The 19,442-nt window shown below is 40.0% G+C and overlaps 1 protein-coding gene and 1 long non-coding RNA gene across 3 annotated transcripts in view; one reads left to right on the top strand and one right to left on the bottom strand.

Moving 5' to 3' along the window:
* Positions 1-854: 854 nt before the first annotated feature.
* Positions 855-6,052, bottom strand: LOC306800418. Of its 2 annotated transcripts, XR_013773824.1 has the most exons (3): positions 6,000-6,027; positions 3,411-3,582; positions 855-2,249 (listed from the first exon to the last, which is right to left on the bottom strand). It is a non-coding gene; the product is annotated as an uncharacterized lncRNA (long non-coding RNA). The 2 variants fall into 2 exon arrangements; XR_013773823.1 differs by lacking the exon at positions 3,411-3,582 and having other exon boundaries at positions 6,000-6,052.
* Positions 6,053-6,354: 302 nt separating this feature from the next.
* The window catches only part of CLPTM1L (CLPTM1 like), a 24,454-nt gene continuing 11,366 nt past the window's right edge, over positions 6,355-19,442 (top strand). Inside the window, exons 1-8 of the mRNA XM_079302496.1 lie at positions 6,355-6,636; positions 7,524-7,624; positions 8,977-9,166; positions 9,910-10,052; positions 11,951-12,029; positions 15,800-15,917; positions 17,235-17,329; positions 18,882-18,966. Of these exons, the coding sequence (XP_079158622.1) occupies positions 6,463-6,636; positions 7,524-7,624; positions 8,977-9,166; positions 9,910-10,052; positions 11,951-12,029; positions 15,800-15,917; positions 17,235-17,329; positions 18,882-18,966 (985 nt within the window). The 5' untranslated portion in view covers positions 6,355-6,462. The remainder of the gene's footprint in view (positions 6,637-7,523; positions 7,625-8,976; positions 9,167-9,909; positions 10,053-11,950; positions 12,030-15,799; positions 15,918-17,234; positions 17,330-18,881; positions 18,967-19,442) is intronic.

Raw genomic sequence — 19,442 nt, 5'->3', positions numbered from 1 at the left:
TGTTATGCAAAATCAGTTTACTAGTTGTGTGGTGGCAGTGGCTTTCCTTAGCAGGGTAGCAGAGCAGAGTACTCCTTTGCATGCCAGCTTTGGGGTATAGATGTATTCACAGTTTTCAAATGATCAGTGTCGGGAACACCTTAGCAATGATTGCACCTCAGTAAGTTATTCCTGTTACATAACTTAGCTCTTTGGGGTATTTTTTTATGAATACATTTATCATGCTTTATTCTGAGCTAAGTTGCACAGAGCCATATGAACATCAGAGCTCACTTGAGACAGCTTGGGGATCTCAAAAAAGGTGCTGTATGATAATCTGTTGGTAGAGTGTTACATTTCAGTTTTTTCACACTTTGACCAAAAATGTCAGAAGCAAGAAAAAAAAGTCATGGCTTCTGTAATTCTCTATTTTTATACTATCAATGGGGTGTTATTTAAGAGTGCCAGTTCTGAGCCAAAGTCAGCTGAAGAAAAATCAGTCTGAACTTCTGATCCCAAACCAGCAAGTAGAAAATCCCATCCATGCCCAGCATGGCAGCAAAGCTTTTACTCTGCAGTTGGCCTCTTCCCACAGTAAAGAAGGATCTTTTCTGCCTCTTGGGCTGGTGAATTCAGTTTACTGGATCCCTAGTTCTTGCTTGTGCTGTCTGTTCTTTGTAGGCTTGTTGCAGCCAGAGGGAGACACTGCTGCCTCTTAAGCTGAAATGACATTCATGTACTTTTCTCCCTGAGCTGAGAGCAGCAGGTGAATATTTGAGTCCTGTTCTAGTAATACTACCCAAAACTAAAAGCCCATGTACTATTTTAGCTCATGCCTGCCATCAGGTACAGAACTGCTTTTTCTTTTCATACACTTCAACCATTGAAGGTGTATCTAGGTGACAGCAGGTCTCAAAGAGCTTATGAGATTGTCCTTGTTCCTGTGAGCAACAACATATTAAATTAGGAGTATTAGAAGTTTACAGCAAAACCTTAAATTGGATTGACTCCTGACTTGCTATATATATATCTCTTTCAGTGTGAGCCTGTTCACTTCCATGTTCAAAATGCAGGATCTATAAATGTGATTGCAAACAAAGTCTTCTCATGGGTACTGAAGAAAGCTGATGCTCAGACACTTTTCATCCTACCATGGTACTGGAAATGAAATTCATCTGACAATAGGTTGTTGCTAAGTCTATGAATGTATATGGGGAAAACCCAAATACATCTTTTATTCACTATCCAGCATGAAGACAATTTTTTATTTTAAATGCTAAAGAAATAAACTTTGAAAGATCTTTTATGGCCTAAGTATATATTTTTTTGTCCTATGTTTTCTTTTATAATGAACTTCGAGCAAAATATTTCTTATATTTCAAAAAGGACATTTAGGTTAGCCAGTGCTGTATTTTCCAGACAACAAAAGCAGTTTTAAAGTAAACATCTAAAAATGAAATTGTATTTTTAAATATGAGACTTAGAATTCCTTTAAGTCAAACATGTCTCCTTAGCAACTGTATATACTTAGACATAAAGCAAACCCATTGCAGCTGCTTGTCTCTGTAGTTGTTTGTGTTTGGTGATTTGTTTATATTGCTTTTTCAGATTGCTGTAAGGGTATTAAGAGTCCATGTAAATCAGCAATGTTAGAAATAGAAGTCAGAAGTAAATTTCTTTAGAAGTGATAGAATTTGTTTCCTGGAAGAGGACCAAGAGTCAGCATCAGCTAACCTTCTGTTATGTACTATACTACTTAAATGTTGCAGCGTTGTGCTGAAAGTATTTGGCATCTGTTAAATAGGACCACTTTCTAAACTTTTCTAATTCCCAGCATCTCTCCAGGTGTGAGACATTTCTAATTTGATCACAGGTACTAGTTCATCTTTTTTTGAAAAATAAAATTGAGTAATCAACAAGCTGAGAAATAACTCAGAAAAAATATTAGTTTTGATCTCTGTTGTTGAACTTGCATTGAGGATATAATTTTTTATATTTTGGGGAAAAAAAATATCACAATGGTTTTGAATACACTTGAAACTTTAAATGCAAAACCGAAAAAGTTAACACTGAAATTATCAACATATTGAACTTCCTTATACTGCTACTGAATACAAGTTAGGCACTGCCATGAAAAGGATGCTTTTAGCTGGAAACCTGTGTTGACAGAGCAGAAAGCTGTTTTGTAGGGACTCACTTGTAAGGTATCACGTGGTTGTTCCATCAGTGGTACAACTTCTGTTGCTGACTTCAAGGCAGTTCAAACAGACCTGGTGTGTTTAAAGAAAAAAAAAGGTTTTTATTGTAAGAGCCCTTGGATGTGCAGTGTAAATCTGTAACAATATATAGTGCTACTGGATAATAATGATCTAAATGCATATTTTCAGCTGTAAATTTCCCTCATGTGGCTCTAATGATATGTGTACATAGATTATTACCTTTGCACTGAACTGACTATACTTCATAAAATGAAGAGCAAAAACAAGTATTGTACTAAAGATGACCATACCTTGTGGCTCCAATTGTGGAAATACTTTTGCAGAATGAAAGGTATAGCTTCAGTGTTATAAATTTGATTTTTATATTTTTTATTAACATGCATGGAAGACTAAGGATAATATTTTTTAAAAATGAACTTGGTTTTTGTAATTTTTTCAATGTTTAAAACTATATGATTTAACATTACCTCTGAATGCCAGTGATCAGTAAATTTTTAAAGGAAATACCTCAATTTGAGCATTCTTCTCTTGTTACCTGTCTGATAGGTTAAAATGGACTTCAGGGTGTGATGAAGTGAGCATATGATGTAGGTGCTTAAACTGTGCTATAGTAGCTGTATGGTGATTTACTGAAAGGGACCTAAATGATACACTACAAGTGTTGAGTGCAGTTACACAATCATGGCTCATTATGCCCAACTGGACATTTTCCTCATGAATGGCTTGTAAATTTAATTTTCAGCGTGAAGCCAAATTAAAAAACGAAACAAAAAATACTTGGTTTCCTCTGGATTTTTTTTTCACTTTTTTTTTGGTTTTTTTTTTTTTTTAAACAACAGAGTTTACAATATGGGAAAGGATAAAACTGTAATTGTAAAACTGATATTTAGGCATATATGTTCATGTGTGTTCTCTGTGTCAATGTGTGTAGAAAAACAGTGTCTGTTTACCTGACACCTGGGAGGATGAAATACAGGAGTTTAAAGGGAGGGAGGGGTGGGAAAAAACCCAAAAACATCAGAATTAGCTCTGGCTACCTATTTTCATCCAGGAAACAGACAAGAAGGGATCCAACACTCCAGACACCTATATACCTGGAAAAAATGATAATAGAGGGTGGAAAAAAGCCATCCTTTGAGGTCCAGTGGGTGTAAGCCAAAGCATTAATATGAACAGTATAAAGAATAAAAGTGAAACACTGGGGAAGCTCACCAGAGAAATGACAGACATTCAGGATGATATGAAGATTTCAAGGCGAGGCTTACTAGTGTTTTACCCAATGTTATTCTCTAATTTCAAGTGATGGAGTTGTGGTTAACCTCAGCTGGCAACTAAGTATCACACATCTGATTACTCACTCTCCCCCCACCCTTGGTGGGAAGAACTGGGAAAAAAAAAAAAAGGAAAAACCTGAGGATTGAGATAAGAACAATTTAATATTTGAAATAAGATAAAATAATAATGAAAAAGGTGAAAAAAGAGAGAACTAAAACCCAAGAGAAACAAGTTATGCACAACATAATGACTTGCCACCCTCTGACCACTGCCCAGCCCCTCACTGAGTAGTGATCTGCCCCGCCCAGCAATTCCCCCCAGTTTATATACTGGGCATGATGTTTTATGGTAAAGAATATCCCTTTGGATATTCTGGTCAGCAGCCCTGGACATGCTCCCTTCCAGCTTATCATGCACCTCCTCTGGCAGACCATGGAATTCATCCCACAAATGGGTTTGCCTTTGCCCAAGGCAGTAGTAACCCAGATTGCTTTCCCCAGCACATTTTTTGCATGCATTGCAGGAACTTTATCACCTTCCACACGAAAGAACATAAAAGTTTTGATTGGGTAGGGCTAGCCAAATTGGCAGGTTCTCTGGCCTTGATTAAGCATGTGGCCTTTGCTAAATATGTATCCCAATGCTGGAAGATCCCACCTTGTTCTGCCTCTTCCTCATGTTCTTGTGGTGACCTCAGTTTGTTCTCCTTTACTAAACAAGATGACTTTTGCATCCATGTCTCCTCGTGTCCAGGGGCAGCCGATATCAGCACAGGTTGGTGCTGTGCCTGTCACAGGGCTCAGAGTGGCTGCAGTGCCTTTTCTTGTCATCAGACCGAGAGACCTTCTCCCTTGAGGGTAATGAGTAAGGTTGAAGAGGACCCAGCAGGCCCCAGTAGACCCCAGCATGTTGCAATCATTTGTGTCTCTCTGGAATAGACAGGGCACCAGCATCCTTCTTCCAGATCTTACTAGTTTTTCCACTGTCTGCACTTGTTCAAGGGTGAAGTTCCAATATTTTGGAGGTGCCCGCTGTCCTGGGCACCAGCCCATGTTCCCCCACTGTAGTGGGTTGGCCTGGATGGATTCCAGGCTCCCACCAAAGCCTTTATCTCACATCCCTCCACAACTGGACAGTAACAAAGGATTCATGAACTGAGATAAGAATTGGGAGAGCTCACTCATGGAACACTTGTCATGGACAAAACAGGCTAGAATTACAGATGTTAATTAATTTTATCACTAACAAAGTCAGAGCAGTATAAGAAGACTCCCTGGGCTTCCCTGGAGTCCCAGCTTCCTCTCAGGTGTCCATCTACTACAGTGTCAGACTTCTCCACAGGCTGCAGGTGGATCTCTGCATCCCTGTGGATCTCCATGGGCTGCAGGGGCACAGCTGGCTCACCATGGGCTGCACCATGGGCTGCAGAGGAATCTCAGCTCTGGTGCCTGGAGCACCTCCTTCCCTTCCTTCTTCACTGATCTTGGTGCCTGCAGAGTGGCTCCTCTCATGGGTTCTCACCCTGCTCTACTCTGGCTGGAATTACAACTGCCCCAAAACTTTTTTTTTTTTTTTCCTTTTTCTTAAATATGCTATCATAGAGGCATTCCATTTCTATTTGGCCCTGCCTTGACCAGCAGCATATCCAGCTTTGGGACTACCAGGGATTGGCTCTGCTGGACATGGAGGAAGCTTCTGGCAGCTTCTCACAGAAGCCATCCCTGTACCCCCCCACCTCCTGCTCCCAAATCTTGGCCATGCAAATCCAATACATCCCCACATCCCACCACTCAGGAAGTATCCAGTCCCAGGGCAGGTCTCTGGGTAGGATTCTTAAAGCTGTTTGACCTTAGACCAGACCTGGAACACATGCAGGAGACATAGCAATAGGAACAGGCTAGTTTGAACAACCAATTCAAAATTTTCAAAAGGTGTCTCCTCCACGGATTGGCTCTGCAAGGAGAAAAGGTAAAAGGCATAATTATTAATAGTTTTCCACAGATGGCTCCCAAAGTCCAGAGCTGACAGCAGTGCTGAGTCCAAACACCAGGTTAGTTCCATGGTCAGCCATTCCATCATATCATACAGAGTTGCAAAGTACAACCAAATTATAACTTTGGCTCTGTCCCCACGGGTGATAAACAGCACAACAGGGAACATACACTACAAGTAAGGGAACACTTAATGCAACTTTAAGATAAAGCACACCAACTCTGAGACCAAATAAATCAACTGTGACCAACAATTATGAAACTAATATAATGAATACTTGTATTTGTTGTAATGCGTTCTATTCAGAGTTGTCATTTGAGATCATCGAGTCCAACCTACGCCATCAGCCAGACCATGGCACAAAGAGCCAGGTCCAGCCTTTCCTTAAACACCTCGCAGGGATCCATCATCCAACTCCATCTCGCTGGGCAGCCCGTTCCAATATCTAATCACCCCTTCTGTGAGGAAATTCCTCCTGAAGTACAACCTAAACTCCCACGTGCAGTTTAAGGCTCGGTCCTCTCATCTCGTTACCTGGGAGAAGCGGCCGACCCTCACCTGGCTACAGCCTCCTTTCGGGAGTTGTAAAGGTGCCCCCCAGACCCTTTTTCTCCGGGCTAAACACCCCCAGCTCCCTCAGCTGCTCCGGGCTGTTCCCCCCCATCAGCGCCCTGCCCTGGGCCGGCTGCGGCCCCTCAGCGTCCCGGGCCGCGCGCACCGCGCCCCCTAGCGGCCGCCCCGCCGCTCCGCAGCGCGCGCCGTGGGCGGGGCCGTTCGGTGCCCGCGGGGCGCGCGCGGCTCCCGGCGCCGGGGGGAGGAGAGGGCGGGGCCGGGGCGGAGGGGCGGGGCCTCCCCCGCGCGCGCCGGAAGTGACGCGCCGTCCGGTGGGGCGGGGTGGGCGGTGCGTGGGGGATGCGCGAGCGGCGGCGGCGGATCCCGAGCGGGGCTGCGGCGGGGGGCGGGGGCGGCCGCTGGCATCGCCATCGGCACTGTCAGCATGCTGAGCCGCAGCTCCTTCACCAGCCTGGTGGTGGGCGTGTTCGCCGTCTACGTGGCGCACACCTGCTGGGTCATGTACGGCATCGTCTACACGCGGCCCTGCCCGGCGGCGGCGGACGGCGCGGCCGGCGGCTGCGTCTGGCCCTACTTGTCTCGGAGGCCCAAGCTTCAGGTGAGCGGGGCGGGCACGGCCCTCGGCGCCACCCCTGTCCCTGCCCCCTGTCGGTGCCCTCTGCCCCCGCTCCTGGCCCTGTCCCTGCTCCCTTCCGAGCCAGCCGCTCCCACGCCCTCTCGGTAGTGCTAGGCCTTGTGGAGAGCTCCCTTGGCTGGCGCGCGGTTGGGTTCCCGATTTTTACTGATTTCGTATATCTGCTGTCACACACGCACTGCTAGGAGCAGCGTTGTGGAGCAAACGCTGGGCCTGTTCAGTCTAGAGAAGACTGAGAAAGTGTCTCATTGATTCGTATAAATATCTGGAAGGACGGGCGCCAAGGGGATGGTGCCAGACTCTTCTAAGTGGTGCCTGGCGACAGGATGAGGAGTAATGGCCATAAACTAAAACACAAGAACTCTCACTTCAATGTGAGCAAGAACTTCATTATATTGAGGGTTGCAGAGCACTGGAAGAGGCTGCCCAGATGGTGGAGTCTCCCTGTTTGGAGGCATTCCAAACCCATCTAAATGTGTTCCTGTGTTACCTACTCTAAGTTACCCTGCCTTGGCAGTGGGGTTGGACAAGGTGATCTCCAGAGGACCTTTCTAGCCCTGACAGAGACCCTTTCCTTTACTGACAGGGTCTCGGGTTCTGTGAAATGGCTCCACTTCCTTCAACTTCCAGAACAGGTCATCCCATTAAAATGTGTTTAATGTATTTGTTTCTGCCCCCAAAAGGAGCTGAAGGACTTTTTTTTGAGTACACTATTTTTTTTCCCTGTGTGTACAACCTTCCTGCAACTGGGAGAATTAGTGAAGCTGAAAGACAGACCTGTATTCTAAATTTAGTTATGCATGAATTTATTTCCATGCTCCTAATTTCTCTGTGCTGTGTTTTTATTTCAGTTGAGTGTGTACACTACCACACGGTCAAGCATTGGTGCTGAGAGTAACATAGATCTCGTTTTGAATGTGGAGGATTTTGATATTGAGTCCAAATTTGAAAGGTAAGGATCTGGACCAGTAGTATCCAAGGTATCAGAGTTCTTTGTGGATTCTGAAGTGTGCATCCTAACTTGAAGTGGATGGAAGTGTGCATGGAGCCAAGACAGATTTCAGTATTGGTTAGCTTGGATCAGCACGTTGTTCTCAGCCATATAGGCAAACATTTTGCAGAAGTGTGCCTTGCTTATAATAGTAAAAATTACTTTCCATTGAGAAAATTTAAAGAAAAATGTGCCTGGAAGTGCTTGAGATTTGCCTATAATCAATAGGTAGGGCACTGGCTACATGTTTTGTTTTGTTTTGTTCTTTATTGCTGTTGCTTCAGACCAGAAACAGGACTTGGGCATCAAACTGTGGTCTCCTGTCCTGTGTCCTAGCAACACACTCTTCCATAACTATTTCTCTGCTAAAAATCACATGAGAAAGGAATCACTTCCTTTCTGATAGTCTGGGGTTTGGGAATCTTCAGAAGGGATATTGGTGCCAAGACTGTGCCCTTAGAGAATTTTTTAGTAGAACACTGCACTCTACATATGCCTCTGAGCAATTAAAATGGCTGGAACTACTTGTTTTGTTCTGCATATTTGCTGTCTCACTTTCGTTTTGTTTGTTTAAAGTAATTGCCCAATTCTTGACTCTCTCATCATAGTCTCCAAGGTTATTTTACTCTCTTCATTTTCTATGACTAAAGAACTTGTTGGTTGCAGTTTAGGTCATATTGAACTTCATCTCTGACAGACCTTATAAGAATTGTTTAACTGACAGGGTCTGCTAAGCCATTGAAATTATTCAGAGCAGAATAAGCTGAGCAAGACTGCAGGAATAGAGGAGGCATTATGCAAGGGCACGAGTAGGATGATTTCTTGGCTAGTACAATGGGAGTGACTTCATGGTTTGGGGCTGCAGTTTAGAGTTCTGTGTTTGGCATGTCATAGCTGAGAAGATAATTTATTAATGCAAAGTACATGGCAAAATGTTATGATTTTCTTTTCTTCATTGTGTATATGATCTGTGATGCATCTTTAGCACATAAAGGCTGTTTTTTTTACAAGTGCTGTCATAATTCTGTCCCTGTGACCTATCAGTAGAGGAAAGCAACAAAAGAATTGATGATGCAGTCTTATGTTATCTAGGCAATGAAGTAGGAAGTGGACAAAGGTTAAACTATCTTAATATAGTACTGAAACTTTGGAAATGCATATATTGTGATATGTACTGGAGTATAAAAAACTATCCCATCCAGCCATGGAACATATGAGCCAGAAATAATTGTGTTCCAGGCAAATGTTTAGTAATAGCTAAATATTTCAGCATGTACTATGTCATCTCATAACGTATTTATTTTGTATTTTAGGACAGTGAATGTCTCTGTACCAAAGAAAACCCGAAATAATGGCACATTATATGCATTTGTATTTCTTCATCATGCTGGCATTTTGCCTTGGCATGATAGTAAGCAGGTGCATGTGGTAAGCCCTCTGACCACATACATGGTCCCCAAACCAGAAGAGATTAATTTGCTCACTGGTGAATCAGCCACACAGGTAGGTGTGTGTTCCACCTATAGAAAAACATCTGCAAAATAAGTAATTTTTTTAATAGACAGTTCTAGTGTTAGTATCTGCTGTGCTTGCACCTTTAAAGTAATGATGATACAACAGAAAAAAAAGTCAAAATCCTCTTCTTGATTATGATGCAGACCACTCAGCAGAGCAGAGGCAGAGCTCTTTAAAACACTGGCTAGTTATTAAAACACTTCCCTAGTTGGCAATAATTGCTTCACTTCAAGGATTCATTGCTTTGTAACAGCATGGTGCTGCTTTCTATAGTGAATTGAATTAATGTGAAATAATAAACTTTGCTGTTGTAAAATAGCAGAATAAGATATGAAGACAAACAGATAATGTTTGGTTGATCATCCACATCCTTTTGCCTGTTTTGAAGTAACATCTGATTACTGTAAAACGCTAATTTCAAAGTGATATTTTTCTTACTAGTATCCACATTCCTAAGGTATGAAGGTTAGTTAGATGAATATTCCTTCTTGATGAACAAGGCTGTGAATAGACACTGATGTTTTCCAGTGTCAGATTGTAGTGAGCCTTTAAAATCCATTGCTGTATTTGAGTAAAATACTTGATCTGATCAAAATTGAGGTAAATTGTTTCTTAGTGGGCTTCTGTTTTTTGATATAGTTAATGACTCCCTGTATTCTGTGAGCTAGATTATTGACCTCTTCAAAATTTTGAGTTGGTTAGCAGTATGTATTTTTCTTCTTTTTTAAAAGCAAATTGAAGCAGAAAAACAGACCAATGCCCTGGATGAACCTGTCTCTCACTGGAGGTCAAGACTAACCCTAAATGTCATGGTGGAGGATTTTGTGTTTGATGGGTCATCCCTCCCTGCTGATGTTCACCGTTACATGAAAATGTAAGTCGATGACTTAATTTTGTCAGATATGTTGTTAAAAACTTATGGCACATTTCATCAAAAATCTTCCCTGACCCTCTTTAGTATTTTATATTTAAATGGGCAGCTAGAGACAAGAACAGGTGCTCTTACTGCTTTTATTTTGTTAGTTACAAATTGCTGCTAAGATATATGTACTAGAAAGCCTTACTGGAGAAGCCTGGTTACTGGGCAGCTCAGAGTTTAGAATGCTTTTTCTGTGTGCAGTTAACTTAGTAAGGCAAAGAAGGACTACAAAGACACAGGCAAAATGCTACAGTAGATCTCAAACCTATTTGTTTTCCACCTGCCCTTCTGGCCTTCAGAGCAATTGCTATCCCTTGACCTTTCCAATTATCCTTCACCTGCAAGTTAGACTGTACAAACTGGAGTGCTGAAGAGGCACTGCTGATGTCCTAGGATATCTTTTTTTCCCTCCCTTTACAATTTGCTTTATTTTACTTTGACAGTGTGTGTTCCTACATTGTGTCATTTTCCTCAAGAAAACCTTAACAAACAGGGATGGGTTTTTAGGTCTCTAGGTACAGGCAGTAGCTTCTTACCTCTTACTTCAATTGATTCCCATGTCAAGGGTATAAGTAGAGCTGTGTAGCCTTGTGCTGCTGTATGTTGATGCCTTTCTCTACAAGTACCTTCTTAAATTCAGAAGTAGTTGGTTAACCAGCACACCCCAGGGTTCTGGAATAGCTTTCCAGCCAGGGGTTGTTGGACTGGGGTTGATGGATGAGGAAGTTCTTTCTTGTTCATTTGCATCAGTGCTTTTTTGTTACTGCATTATACAGGAAAATAGAAACAAAAATTATATTAAATAACCTGCTGCAATTTCACTAACTTCACTAATAGCTTTAATCATAGTTATTACATAGAAATCTAAATTGCTTCAGTTAAATAACCAAGCACTGTTTCTGAGCCTCAGTTTAGTACTTTTCTGTGTTACTGTTGGACGTTGTGTGTTTAATATGCAGTCTTTCTTAGCATGCATAGAGACTTCTTTCTTTTGTCAACAGCTAAAATTCAAATTTCAGGCTTTAAAAATCTCCATGCTGCTACTTCCATAGATTTTTACTGAGAGCATCACAGTGTAGATAACTGCCTTTCTAGTGAAGACTTTTAAGAATTTGTCTCTATTAGGGGATTGGGCTAAATACTTTTCTAAGATGCTGACAAAGCAACTGCATGTAGGTCATAATTTGCTGGATTACTTTACAGTAACCAATTTGGTAGAAGGCTTGAAGGCTAGGAAGTTTTTACTGGATTCATGCAGGTTGGTGAGGTGGTATAGCAATCTAAATGGGAGCTTCTGTAGTTGGCAGAGGAGATTTTTGCTCCTTGTACAGTCCCTCCAGTGGGATATGACCTTCCCATTTGTGCATCAGCCATCACATTCTTGGTCCCATGTTGGCCAGAGCATGATTGATGTCCTGCAGGCATCAACAAGTGGGGGAGATGGTGGAAGGATGTCATGGTCACAGTAGGAGGGGGATATTTGAAACAAAGGATACAAATATATGGTGGTAAACTTCAGCATGTTTCTCTTCCACAGACTTTTAAATTTCCCTTGGTCATGCAGAAGCTTCAGCATCATCACAACCAATTGCATTCGTATTTTTATTTGCTTATTCTGTCTTTCTGCAGAAGAGTGAAAATAAAATTTTTCAATACTGGTATCTTTCAATGAAAGAGTGTTTCTAGCCTAGTGGCTAATTTCCTACTGTGTGTTAAAAGAAAATATGCCTGAGAAGATGCTGGGAAATTTCTACATGGGTAGATCTGAAAGTGATGAATGAGTGCTAATTTGAATAATAGTAGTTTTCTTTCTGGATCACTATAGTGATAAAATCCATGTTTAAACATCCTAGGGTTCAGTTGGGGAAGACAGTGCATTACCTTCCAATATTATTTATTGATCAACTAAGCAACAGAGTGAAAGATTTGATGGTGAGTAATAGAATACTTTTAATTACATTTAACAGTTTTAACAGTAATCCTCAATGTTGTTTTAAGATTTTTTCATAGGTTGTTTGCTGTAATGGTAAGGTATAAATGCACAAACAGACTCAATGACCATTTAACTTAATGTGACCTACTGTGGTAACTGCAGAAGCTGGATCTGGATTTTGAGTCTTCTCTTTGGCAGAAGTATCTGTCAATCACTGTCTTCTGTTCCACCAAAGTTGTTTGGATTCCACTGCTTCTGCCTTTTGGGTGGATATGGAGGACATCACTGTAGCACCAGCAGTGGCAGGAGCAGTCTCTTCAGTAGTTTGACTTCCTGGTGTGAAGAAGTTGTGCTATCATCTCAGAGTAGCTTCTCATATCTTCTAGGCATATTGACAATATCCACAGCTGATAGTGGAGATAAGTCAGGAACTATTTTCTTTTTCTCCTCAAAATTCACTTGTGGTTAAATTTCTTGGTGCTGCTCTCTAATGTTAGACTAACTTGACCACCCAGAAGTTTAGTGTTACAATATGTTCAGTGATTTTGTGCACTCAAATAAAGCAAATAAATCAGAAAATCAGGGCTTTGAAATTTCGGTAACGAAATTACAGAAGGATGAAGTTGCGTGAGATTTCTGGAGATTGCTAGTCCAATTCTCCTTCTCAGAGTAGGATCACATGGAGTGAGTTTTCCAAGACTTTTTCTAGTTGAATTTTGGTTATATCCAAGGATGGAGAGGCCACAGTCTCTATGGACAAGCTACTTTAGTATTCAGTCACTCCAGCAGTCAAACAAAACAAAATTATATATATAATTTTCTGTATTGAGTTTTTGCCCAACTCTTGTCTTGTAGGAAATCATGCAGTTCCTTTGCTGCAGGTTACGCATGGCAGTCCCATGTATCTAAATCATGTTGATCTTAGCAGCTCTTAGTTAAGCTTTGCAGTTCTTTGCACTTGCACTGACTGGAATTTGGTAATTGGAGTTACTGAGAACAAGTCTTGGTAAATGTCTCATAATTCTTACATGAGCTCATCTGGATTATGCATCTTCTAGCCTTTGTAGATGTAAACTTCCCATAAACCTTCTAAATTGTCTCTCCAATTCATTATATTAGCTCAGGCAAAGAATTTTGTTACTTAGTGTTCAGGAGAATCTTTACAAATTTGTGTCCCTTCCACCCCAAATTTGTGCAGCAAAATAAACTCCTGGGCGTTAGTTGCAAGTCTTAACAGCAGATTGTTTTGTCCAGTATTTCTGTAGATATACATTTGTAATGTCTTTATTGTTGTCCTTTGTTTTGTCACAGCTCATCCAGTTCAGTACATTCATGTGGCCTTTTAACTGGTCAAGTCATGTACCCTGTTTATAAATAAATTCAGCATTCTCATGTTACTAATGACATTGCTGCAGTTGTCATGCATGCCACAATTAATGCTGCTGTAACCCACTGCCTTAGAAAGTCATTAAAGATGCTGGGAAGTGCTGCAAAGACTATACCACTGAAACCTGCAAACTTCCCCTTCAGTGCTGGCTTATGTGATGTCTTAGTAGTGACTGGCCAAACTGGTCTCAAGCCCTGCAGAAAGAGTGTTCTTGTAGTAAACATTCTCTGAGAGAATGAGGGGTAAGTGAAGAGCAGGAAAGAATAAGGAGAGAAAGTGGCACAGCTTTTGTGAAGCCAGATTAATATTTGACTGTAAGTAAGGGCACAGACAATGTCTGTTTCTATGCCTGACCTAAAATCATGGAGCTGAAGATACATTTTTCCTGGGCTGTATAGATAGTCAACTGACTCTCATTTTGATCAAGATGTAGGTCTTCTGTGGTTAGTACTGCAGTCTAGAGATTGTGTTCCTCATCTTCTTAGATGTGCTTAAATGCTGGTATTTTGGGGATTGCACAGAATTTATTAAAGAGACAATTTAAAAATTCATACCACTGAACTTGCAGTATTTGCACACTGTTTTGTAGTATTGATGAAGTAGAGTGCAAGAAGTAATGTGTGATGCTCTGATGCAAGAGTAGGTTGTAATCAGGGATTTGGTCACTGCTAGCTGTCAAAGGCTTAGCAACCATCACACTCACATGGAGATTGTGAGGCACCACTTGTGGGCTTTAAGTTGTTTATTGAGAAAGAATTAATACTTCTAATCTTGCCTTTATTTTAGCTTTTGTTGTTGGAGAATTCCAATTTCTATCTTCTATAATAATCAAATTTTCTTCCCTACACTACCCCTAATTTCTCCATAGTAATTCTTTGTCTGTAGAGAGTGCATTTGCCACATGCTGCAAAATTTTTATTTCTTGTCCATCCTCTGCAGATAAAATTTCTTTTCCCTTTCTCCCATAAATGTTAATGCTGTCTTTGACACTGAGAAATTGAAATGAGACTAATTGAATTACAGGAATGCTTTGAAAAGGAGAAGCAGTCTGGAAGATGTTTATATAGTTTCTGGTAAACAGCTGTAGAATCTTGCCAATGTTCTCTACATTCAGCTGTAACCACACTTGATTTTTTGTTCCATTCAGTTCAGAAATCCCTGACACTGTTCTTGTTTCCCAAGCTTTTCTCTCTGCTGTATTCATAAAACTTTCTCAGTTTCCCTTCCTCTCCCTCATGTGCCTGCACGTTCTGCCCCTCTGAAAAGCTCACACGATCTTAGGAAAGTGGTGAAATTGAGATTTGTTCTTACTCACTGGAGGAAAGAGTGATGGGAGAATAGCCCTCAGTTCCCATCTAAGTGATAAGTGGGGAGCCTAAAACCATGTTCTGTGTTGCAAGAACTAGAAGAAGTCCATTCACCTCAGTTAGGTGTCAGCTGACTCATTACTGTAGAAACAGATGCAGTGTGAGTAGCAGGTCTGAGATGGGAATTATTATTGGGAGTAATTAGGAGCCTGGAGCGATAGGTCTTGAACTCTTGCAAGGAGTGCCTGCCAATCTGTCCTCCTGAACTATCCTTGGACATGTAAAATAGACTGCCTGAACTTGTTCTGAGATAGCTGCTGAGTATTCTAATGTCTGAGAAGACAAGGTAGTTTTTGTTGGGTTTTTTTTAATCTTTTTGAGAGGTGGAAATGGACAGCTATCATGCAGAAAGAGCTGAGGCAATTTAAGAATTTTTTTTTTTTTTTTTCACCTTAAGTAACATGTAAATGATACAGTAGGATTAGCAGAGATTTAATTTTTGGGCTGCAGGAAGAAAGTTTTTGTGACACCCCAGATCCCAAAGTTATGTTACTTAGCTTTAGGTGTGGTGTTTTCATTAGTCTGAGCTAGGGGCATTGTCTTGCTTCCCTAGCCTTTCAATTTCTCTCAAAATTAGCCTCAATGAAGTACATTTGTGACTGGCCTTTGGGATACAATTTGTTTGTTGATTGAGTTTTTTGGGTTTTTTTGTGTAATATTCTAGTTTAGGTAATCTTCACATATGCATTCAGAGAAAAACTGTCAAAAGAGGTATCTTAAGCACACTTTTCCCACTTTATTCTGCCATCTCAGAGGCATTTGTATACAGGAAGAGGGAGGTTGCTATAGGAACTTGAACAGATCAAGCTGCTAATTTAACATTTCCTGGGAAAAACAGAAAGACTTAAGCATGGTACAGAAGTCTAAGATCTTATTCCCTTTAAAAAAAAAATAGTTCTTAGAATTGTGGGATCAAATTATAGTGTGATACAATCACTTTATTTTAAAAATTAATGGAAGTAATTGTTGCCATTTTTCTGCTATTAAAAATGAAACATGTCTTTTTAAAATGCAGGTTATAAATCGTTCAACAACAGAGCTACCTCTTACAGTGTCATATGACAAAATATCTCTTGGGAAACTCCGATTTTGGATCCACATGCAGGATGCTGTGTACTCTCTCCAGCAGTTTGGTATGCTTACCTTTAATAACTTGAGGCCAAGAAACCACAATTAACCCTTAATTTGTTTCTTTTATGTACATAGATGACACTTTTTTCTGGATAGCTGGTGAAGAGATTTGATGCTACAAATCTTGTGTTGCTTCACCTTAATATGAAAATATATGTTGACATGTGGTAGGGAACAAGAATGCAGAAGTGAATTAACCATATTTAAGATTAATTTTATTTGGATAGTAGTCTGTAAAAGCATTAGAGCACGTAATCAAGAAGAGTATTTTCACCATGGGTTTCCCCTATCATCCATGGAACAGAAAAGTTGCATCAGTGGATAACTTTCATATAAGGTATACACAGCTGCTCACTGTAGCCATATATCTGCAGTGAAATACAGGCCATAAGAAGTAAAATCCAACTGCTTCTCCTTAGCTTAGGCTAATGTATATTAAAGCTAGAAGTATGTCTGCTAAACATAACTGTCTTGAAAGAGTCAAGTAATTGCTTCCTCAGAGTTTGTGTGGGGCATTTGTCCACCCTCACCTCTCCATAATGTTTCGTGAGCCTCCTCAGAATTGAAATTTTCATATTCTATGCCTCAGTTGTCTTATGATAGACATAGATATCAGGATCTCTCATCCCAAGTGTACCTCCTCTGCCTGGAAAAAAGGCCTGTGTAAGATGCTGCGTGTTTCCCCTAAGTATGTAGATAGTAGAACATAAAGTTTGAAATTTTCCTATTGGAGTAGTTTCTGGAACAGTCAGATTAGTAGCAAAAGTCCAAAATCACTTGAGAATGGCCACAGTCTTGCTGTGATGGCAAAGTAAGTTGGTCCTAAACTCAAGCACTATTGCCATAAATGCAGCATTGTGTAAATCCACACATCTGAGAACTGTGGACTTCAATTATCACGTTTCTCACTGACTTTTGTTGTCCTTTACAGTGTAGTCCTTTTCTCCTTTATCAGCTTTTGATGTGAAGCTCACTCTTCCTGTGTATCAAACTAAAGTTCAGAGGCCAATTTGATTTAATGTGTCTTGTCATTTGTCTGTCAGATGGTCAGCTTCACAACATGTTAAAGGCACATTGCAAAACATATTGTAATTTCGTAAGTTAAAGTCTTCTAACTGATGAGTTTTGGACAAGCTAAACAACTTGCCAAAATATAGGTAGATTAGGATTTTACCAATAAAGCTTCCATTATGTTTTGGATTTATGATTCATTAACAAAACTTGTGCAGGTGATGTAAGATTCCTTTCATACTGAACTTGAGCATAACAGCAATGAACTGTCTGGTACTTCTTGCACAGTGACTTGTTCTTTTTTGTAGGGTTTTCAGAAAAGGATGCAGATGAAGTAAAAGGAATTTTTGTTGATACTAATTTGTACTTTCTGGCTTTGACATTCTTCGTAGCAGCATTCCATGTAAGTGGTTTAGGTTTTAGGAAATATATAATATGAAAGAAAAAAGAGGGGAGGGGGGAGTGTGTCTGACTTTCAGGTGTTTAATTTATTAAGAATTATTCTTGAAAATAATGATTTCATTAGAGCAGTGAAGCATTATCTGGTACAAGTCAGCTATATTTCCAATACAGAATTAATATAAAAACCTTAAATAAGACAGAAATTTGAGATAATTATACAGAAATTACCAGTCTTGACTGAAATACAAAATATTACCTTCATTATCACTATTTTTTACATTGTAGTTGAACCAAAGCCCCTATAATTAATATGCCTGTCAACAGTAGTTTAAATTTTGTTGACTTCTCACAAGATTTACCACTCCAGTGGTATAGCTGGGCCACCTATACTAGGGTTTGAGTCTCTAACTTCTAATCCCTTGAGAAATTTAGATCAGCTGATGCAAATTGCTTCCAGAAATGTTCCTGTGAAGTGTGGAGTTGTTTGGGTTTGTTGTTGTTGTTGTTATTTGTCCCTTTCTCAGCATTGGGTTAAATCTGAGTCTTGGTTTTAATGAGCAACTCTTTTTTTTTTTTTTTTAGACATTGGGAATATTTTTGTAATCTGCAATTATATTCAACACAATTCCCATACTCTGGGAGAGATAAGAACTTGCCTGTAATGTTGTGTTTCTTTATATTTACATTACATACTCTTAACTTGTTTGGAAAGCCTTTGACTTCCATAACATATTAATTTAATTTTTTTCACTCTGTTTATCAGGTTACAAGATAGCTGTAGACTGGGACAAGCTTTTCTGATACTTTTTTCTTTTGTGTATCATTTTCCCAAATAGTAATTTTTAAAAAACAAACAGAAAACCAACTATCTCCCATAAAGAAACAAACCCCCCAAAACAACTGAAAATTTCCTCATTAAAATCCACTGACCCAAGAATTTCTGGAATCTGTTCAATACTTTTAGACACTGAAGGCTTAAAGGAAATACCAAAAACTATACTGAATGAAAATACTGAAGAAAATAAAAAAGCTTCCTGCAAATAAATTGAATTTTAAAATGTCCTGGAAGTTTAGATCAAGTTAGTGACAAAACACGGAGAAAACCTGGCTTGCTGTATAGTATTTTTGATATCATCCAAATGTAAATTTACTATCAATCCAATACAGAGCTTCTTTAGCTTAATTTACTGTGCTTTTTCCTAGTCTCCCAAGGAGGTGTGTGGTTCCTCATGGTCCTCATTCTTCACCCTCTGTGCTGAGTTACCCTATATTGTCCATATACCTATAGGACAATGACTTTCTTTACAGGACACTGATTTGTGCAGCATTGCAATAGTAGTATTTGAAACTCATCCTGTCATTTTGCCCTGCTTTCAGAGCTTGGACTTCTACAACAATTTTTCTTTTTGGCTTTTATTTGTGAGCCTTAATTTTCCTTTCTGAAGCTTCTAAAGCGAGCTTTTTTAATACCCTGTTGAATGCATTGTTAACATTTTCAGTCTCTAATTTGGTGCATGTTTCAAGCAAATGAGTATGTTTCTTCCTATTTGCAGCTTCTCTTTGATTTCCTTGCATTCAAAAATGACATCAGTTTTTGGAAGAAAAAGAGGAGCATGATTGGAATGTCCACAAAAGCAGGTATGGACTAGAATGCAAAGTCTATATGCTGTCTATTTTATGGTGAGTGTTTCCAGTCTTGCTCTAGTTGATGCTTTGTAGGTTTACAGAGATAGCAAAATGAGATGGTTTGTGTACGAAGAAGAGATGGCTGACAGTCTACACAGATGGTTCTAACTTGGTTAGTTCTGTGCTCAGGTTTCACTTGAGTTTATGCACTCACATCACTACTGAACTGTGACTTGCAATTGGGAATTAGATTAATATTGAGTCAGTTACCATGTTTTCCTTGCTGAAGGAACACAGAAGTACTTTGAGAAAAGAAAGAAGACCAGAGAAAGTTCTGTGGGTGGAGAGAATGTGCTTTCATGAGTATTTATGTTCTGCAAGCCCCTTATGTTCCTTGTGGATAACTACAGGTTCCAGAATATTTGTGGGTGGAAAGTTCTGTATTGTAATGTAATGCTCCTGCTTGATTTGGGCTTTGATGTAAACAG

Source organism: Erithacus rubecula, assembly GCF_903797595.1.
Source record: "Erithacus rubecula genome assembly, chromosome: 3".
Taxonomy (NCBI): domain Eukaryota; kingdom Metazoa; phylum Chordata; class Aves; order Passeriformes; family Muscicapidae; genus Erithacus; species Erithacus rubecula.
Note: the sequence above shows the minus strand (reverse complement) of the source record. Positions and strands in the feature narration are given on the sequence as shown.